Source organism: Nanorana parkeri, unplaced genomic scaffold (assembly GCF_000935625.1).
Source record: "Nanorana parkeri isolate BGI_ZX_2015 unplaced genomic scaffold, ASM93562v1 scaffold3084, whole genome shotgun sequence".
Lineage (NCBI taxonomy): Eukaryota > Metazoa > Chordata > Amphibia > Anura > Dicroglossidae > Nanorana > Nanorana parkeri.
Genome location: NW_017309352.1, coordinates 35556 through 42820, shown reverse-complemented (window position 1 = coordinate 42820; position 7265 = coordinate 35556). Strand labels below are relative to the sequence as shown.

General features: G+C 45.5%; 1 protein-coding gene across 1 annotated transcript in view; it reads left to right on the top strand.

The window, feature by feature from the left end:
• The first annotated feature begins 6378 nt into the window (after positions 1 to 6378).
• IRF8 (interferon regulatory factor 8) overlaps positions 6379 to 7265 on the top strand; it is a 17382-nt gene continuing 16495 nt past the window's right edge. Inside the window, exon 1 of the mRNA XM_018574602.1 lies at positions 6379 to 6556. Coding sequence (XP_018430104.1) covers positions 6383 to 6556 — 174 coding nt within the window. The 5' untranslated portion in view covers positions 6379 to 6382. The remainder of the gene's footprint in view (positions 6557 to 7265) is intronic.

The window sequence follows — 7265 nt, the reverse complement described above, 5'->3', positions numbered from 1 at the left end:
GTTATACATTGTATCTTATTATATGACATTGTATTAATAATAATAATAATAATAATAATAGTACATCACTATCCCCCCCCCATAGATATACACACAAGTGTAATACAGATCATATATACAACATTCCCAATGAAAGGACAGCAAACTCTTATAGGAGAGGATCGGGATAAAGATTCAGTAGAAGGGATTCCTGGTCATAGAAGCTTGCAATCTACAAATATTTAATTAGAACGCAATACATTATTACATTATATCACATTGCAGGATATTTCTTTGGTTAACCTCACACTGCACTGCATTATATTATAAGATATGACATTGTATCCTATCATATTACATTGTATCCTATCACATTACATTGTATCCTATGATTTTACATTGTATCCTATCATATATCACAGGATAATACACTGCGTCACATTAGATTACGTAGCATCCCATTCTATGACATTGCACTTCGCTATATATTACAGTACTATATATCACATTATCCTAGATAGCTTTATATCATTTGACATTGTCTCATATTTTATTACTTTGCACTGCATTGTATCTCAATATATTACATGATTTCATCTTGTGTAGTATTGCAAATTGTAGAACGCATAACATTATATCCCATTGTAGTATATTTCATGAACTTGCGCTACATTATATTATAGGATATTACATTGCGTTATATCACAGGATGATAATACACGGTGCCATGTTATCTTTCCACTGCGCCACATTATATCACACAGCTTCCTATTACATGACATTGCTCCACATGATATCATCTTGTATTATATCAGAATGTATCACATTATATGACGTTGTGTTACTATTCACTGCATTTTACCACAATACCTCACGATACATTATTTCACCTTGTGTTGTATTGCAGATTGCGTGACATTGTATCTCGCTGATTAACTTTACATTGCACTACATTATATTATGACAAATGTATTACATTGCGTGATATCATAGAATAATACACCGTGTCATATTATATTTACAGCGCGCCTCATGATATCACAACACATCCCATTATATGACACTGCGCTACATTATATCATATTGTATCATGTTATGTCACATTATATTATAAAGTTTGCAATTGGTGAAGATACTCTCCGCACACCTTTCAGCAGTCCCGGCCAATAGACAAAGATGGTGCTTGTAGTAACTCCACGGATGGCACCGTGCAAAATACACAATTGGAAGAATAGGTCACCAGCACTCCAGGTATTTAAAATGAATAAGTCCTTTTTATTGGACAATAATGTCACAAAGATCAAAAAGAGCTCTTTTTGATCTTTGTGACACTATTGTCCAATAAAAAGGACTTATTCATTTTAAATACCTGGAGTGCTGGTGACCTATTCTTCCAATTTCACATTATATTATAAAACATTCTCATGTCACACTATCACCTTATTATATCATATTGTGTTGTATCACCTTATATCACTCTGCACAGCTTTGTGTCACAATTTACATCGAATTGAATGACATTGTATCATATTGTGTTATATCACATTACAAGTCTTTGGTTTCAATCTACATTATAAGACACTGAGGGGAATCTATCAAAACTGGAGCAGACAGAATCTGGAGCAGCTGTGCACGGCAACCAATCAGCTTCTCTCTTCAGTTTGTTCCGTTAAAGGAGAACTATGGGGTCAGGGCATTTCCCCATTTCTCCCATAGTTCTCCTTTAGGAGTTGAAAATGAAAGAGAGAAGCTGATTGGTTGCCGTGCACAGCTGCTCCAGATCCCGTCTGCTCCAGTTTTGATCAATTCCCCCCATGATCTTTTCGCCTGGTCTGATATTGTATTACATTGTATCGTCACTTTGTGTCACATCATATTACAGGACCTTCCACCCCCTCACCGTGCACTGTATATATCGCACACAAGTCTGTAGCGCGGTACAATGTTATGATATGAGGTCTCTGTGGTAGGTGCACACAGTTATTTCCCCCCCGCCAGTGTTATGGGAGGAAGTCTCTTTATCAGATCCCGGGGGTAGTCAGCAGTGTGATCCCAGCACTAGTCCTGCCCCTGTCTACACGCAGCCCTTGTCACACTGTATATATAGTGACACTTATTACTACCGCAGAACCTTTACACAAATGTTATCACTGCTGAGATAAAGTTTTATCATGGAGGTTAATTGGGGGTAATATCACGCTGGATATCACGCTGTGTTGTAAATTCAGAAATGAATTGAACTTATTAGACTTCCGCCGTTGCCGAGCAGCCAGCAGTGGAAAGTCGATGGATGTAACTGCCCGGCTGCAATGCTTCACAGAAATATTCAACATGCATGCACCTGCAACGACTTCATTGTGACTGAGAGGTGACAGCCAATCAGATTCAGACTTTCATGAGTCAGGGCAGCCTGGGTGATGCTAGGTGGAGGCTGACTGGTTGCCCTGAGTTGCTGCAGTCTGGGTGGTACTGTGGTCCCCGTAGATGATGTATTATATGTATCCTGCCACAGATAAAGTTGCATATTTTCTTTTTCTGTGGATTTAATTCATCTTTAGATCTTTACACAGCAAAAGTTGTTGTTTTTTTTTTGAGTCTTTTTAGTTGTTTTTTGTTTTTAAAGTCACAAAAGAAAAGTTTTCGCTTTTGCAGCGCCGGCACTTCAGCTCTGCGGCGGTAGATGCTATATTTAGCTGTTCAGGAAATGGCGCGTCTTTGTCAGAGGTGTCAGGTGAAGAGACGTCGCTGCGCCGAGGATTCGCCGCTCAGAGAAAACGCTGAAATGTGACAAGTTTTCCGAGCTGAACTTTCAGGCCTCGTGCACACACAACGCAAGAGCCGGATTGTATATTGCGTATATACGCGCGTAGGCGTATGTATACGCATACGTGCGCATGTGCGTGCACTATATGCAATCCCAGAATGCATCATTCGTAATAGAAATTTTCATGAGCTGTGCGCGCGTATATGCGCAGAAATCCGCTGCCCGGACGCATCTCGGGTCCATTCTGTTTTTGCGCACATTTACGCTACGCAAATATACGGCTCCATACGCGGCTACGTGCATGGAGCCATTGATTTGCATATGCTGCATATGGGAGAATACGCACGTAGGCGCACATACGCAGCGTATTGTACGGCAGTGTGAATGAGGCCTAAGAGTGAAACATTGTTTAAAGGAGAACTGTGAGGGGGGTCGATGTCGGGATCCGCGCCGCCGTCTCAGTATACCGCGAGCTGTAGCTCCCTATATACTGAGCCTAGGGTGACGGGAGGACGCTAGTTTGTGTCCTCCCGTTACCCTAAGGAGAACTATGAGGTAAAAGCCCTGACCTCATAGTTCTCCTTTTAAAAAAAAGAGTTAATTTTGTAGCATTTCCTATGAAGGTGAATTCCGGGCGAAGCAGAAGTGCGGCCAAATAATAGAATAAGAAAACCAGCTCTTGCTGCAATATTCACCTTCAATTTTTTACTCTGTTCAGCCACTAGATGTCCTCAGTCTGATGTCCAGCATCATTCAACCCACTTCCCATGAGCCCAGGTCATCCTTGAACCGGCCCCCAGCTTGTGATTGGACAGTGAAAGGAAAAGCAGGACAGTGACGAATGTATCTCACTGTGCTCTCTCCTTCCATCAGCATGCCCTTGTACGTATTGGCTATTTATGCTTCTTCTTTCTGCACGGAGACTGCAGCGGGCTGATACCAGGCCACATACACTGCTTTGCTTCCATTTAATAATACATCTAAGGAGCTGCATTCATTTGTGTCTTTTGTATCGGCCCGGAGTTCGGATTTAAGTACATTTTTATGACGTAACTAAAGTAGTTACATTGTATCTTTTAAATCACTTGCCCAGCAGAGCTCAGACTGGGAGAAGGAGGGGGTATCACTGGGTCTGCTGCAGTGCTGATAGAAGAAGAGAACGGAGTGAAAGGAATGACTTCTTCAGTGAACTGTCGCTGTTTCACTATCCAATCGCAGGGCTGGGGGAGGGGAGGTGACTGGAAAATTGCGGTCAGCGGTGTGGCGGCGCTTAGTGGCAGAGCTTTGTAAATCTCCAGACTGGATGGGCAGAAATAGAAATCATTAGGCAGGTGGGACGGCCCCCCGTATGTGTATTTAGGGGATTTCCTGGAGGGCGCGATTGCCGTTCCAGATTCTCATCACACATTGAAGATCCTCCATTAGTGCCCGCAGCTCGGCGGAGGAGGAAGCGGAGACCGCGGGCGTAATGAGGGAACTGCCAGCTACGGAACACGAGGCGTTATTTCTATCACATTCACCTGTAATAACCGGCCACAGAGCGCGGATTGGTGTTATGGTGATATTACATTCATGCCGGGCTGGGGCTATGGATAAGGTTAGGGAGTTAGATTATTGCTACAGTTAGGAGGTTAGGGTTATGGCTAGGGGGTTAGGGCTGGGGGGTTAGGGTTAGGGGGTTAGGGTTATGGCTAGGGGGTTAGTTTATGATGTTGTGTAGAAATGTTGGAGCCTCAGATTTAAATTGCTGCCAGTGGCCCCCATTGTGCTGATTCCTTCTTACATCCCACTAGTGTTAGGAGGTTAGGGTTATGGGGTTATGGCTAGGGGGTTAGGGTTATGGCAAGGGTTAGGGGGTTAGGGTTATGGCTAGGTTTAGGAGGTTAGTGTTAGGGGGTTAGGGTTATGGCTAGGGTTAGGAGGTTAGGGTTAAGTTTAGGATTAGGAGGTTAGGGTTAGGGTTAGGGTTATGGCTACTGTTAGGGGGTTAGGGTTATGGGGTTGGGGTTAGGGTGTTATCGTTAGGGTTAGGGTTAGGGTTAGGGTTAGGGTTAGGGTTAGGGTTAAGTTTAGGGTTAGGAGGTTAGGGTTAAGTTTAGGGTTAGGAGGTTAGGGTTAAGTTTAGGATTAGGAGGTTAGGGTTATGGCTAGGGTTAGGAGGTTAGGGTTATGGCTAGGGTTAGGAGGTTAGGGTTAAGTTTAGGATTAGGAGGTTAGGGTTAGGGTTAGGGTTATGGCTACTGTTAGGGGGTTAGGGTTATGGGGTTGGGGTTAGGGTGTTATCGTTAGGGTTAAGTTTAGGGTTAGGGTTAGGGTTAGGGTTAAGTTTAGGGTTAGGAGGTTAGGGTTAAGTTTAGGGTTAGGAGGTTAGGGTTAAGTTTAGGATTAGGAGGTTAGGGTTAAGTTTAGGGTTAGGAGGTTAGGGTGTTATCGTTAGGGTTAAGTTTAGGGTTAGGGTTAAGTTTAGGATTAGGAGGTTAGGGTTAGGAGGTTAGGGTTAATTTAGGATTAGGAGGTTAGGATTAAGTTTAGGGTTAGGGCTGTGTAGTTAGGTTTCGGGTTTTTCTAATGTTGGATGTTGTGTAGAAATGTTGGAGCCTCAGATTTAAATTGCTGCCAGTGGCCCCCATTGTGCTGATTCCTTCTTACATCCCGCTAGCGTTAGGGGGTTAGGGTTAGAGGGTTAGGAGGTTAGGTCTACGTTTAGGGGGTTAGGGTTAGAGGGTTAGGTCTAGGGTTAGGAGGTTAGGTCTACGTTTAGGGGGTTAGGGTTATGGTTAGGGGGTTGGAGTTAGGTTTTTCTCATTTTGGATGTTGTTTAGAACGGTTGGAGCCTCAGATTTAAGTTGCCTTAGTGACACCTGTTCCACATCAGCACTCGCGGTGTCACCAGGACAGGAAGTGAAAGGAAATCTCTGGCTGTTGTAGTTTTGCTGTCTGAGTCAGGATTACATTGATGGCGACTCTCCGTAGCGGCCTCGGATCGGATTTCGGGGGCAGGACGGAGAGCGTCAGAAGTGTGATTAATGATTTAATAAAAGTATTTCCTAATAACAGTCACATTCAGCTGCCCCGACGCGTTTCGGGAGCTCACAGGTTCCCTTCCTCGGGGCTGAGAGGAGACAATAGAAAGGACACGGTCAGTGTTATCCTGGTTGCTGCGTTGCGCGTGCAGACTGTGCGTCAGGATTTAGGGATCATTAACACCCGGGCGTGCTGCGGTATTGCGCTCTCTATCGCTCGGCACAGTAACATGTTACGAGTGTTGGTGCAATTTGAAATGAAGGGCGCTCCAACACAATGCGTGTGTGCTGCAACACGCCACAGCACAGCACCACACACGGTGTCCTGTGCATTGCACTGTGAGAGGACAGCAGCCTACCTTAGTCTGAGGGCTCTTAGGAGGAGTACTGAGGCAGGGTGCTGTGATGGAAGGTATGTACAGCACCCTGCTGGCCCCTCCCACCAGACATGACCTGCCTGCATTGCATAGGGAAGCACAGAGATCCAGTGATGACATCACAGTGTGTAATGGAAAGGTTTTATATGTCATTATCATGTTGATGGGGGGGGGAGGGAAAGGGGAAGATCCCGTCTGATACTTTCTTACCACGTCCTGTTTTCATTCTCTCCCGTCAGATGTGTGAACGTAACACGGGTCGGAGGCTGCGGCAGTGGCTCATCGAGCAGATCGACAGCGGGCACTACCCCGGGCTCATCTGGGAGAACGACGGCAAAAGTCTCTTCCGAATCCCCTGGAAACACGCCGGGAAGCAGGATTACAATCAGGAAGTGGACGCCTCCATCTTCAAAGTAAATTCTGGCTCCGCCTCCTGGTCACAAAACCACTTCCGGGGGGTTGGATTTTCCAGCAGAATCCCCCGAAATGCATCAATGGATGACTGAGCGAAGGGAACAGGTCCGATGGGGGAGATTCCTGGGTGAAAAGCCTCAAGTGGAAGCTCCCGGGCTGCACTGTGACTTTCCTCCCAATGGGGGCGGGTTCACCTTCTTGGGCTTCCATCCGAAGCTTCTCACACAGGAACTCACATTGCTGTCCCTTGAAAGGGATTCTCCTGAGAAAAAAACAACAACCGGTATGTGATGGCCCTTTCAGGCCAGAGGAGGTCACTTGGGAAAGGGGGTTAGGGTTCTTAAATCTGCCCAGACCCCAATCAGACTCCACCCACTTAGTGGGTTGGCCCACCCAAACCCCACCCTAATTATGTGGGGACCGCCCACTTGAACCCCCAATCACCATAATGAATGCCTCATTGCTTTACCTTGCATGCACAGCAACTCAGATAAGGGTGACACTGTGATCCCCGGACAGAGCTGAGGGAGGAGCCCAACTGGCCCCACCCACTACAGGAACCTACAGGAGGGGGCGGAGACAAGACCAGTCACCTTGCACAAGGAGAGAGATCAGCAGTGACCGGTCTTTATTACAGGAGGGGGCGGAGACAAGACCAGTCACCCTGCACAAGGAGAGAGAGCAACAGTGACCGGTCTTTATTACAGG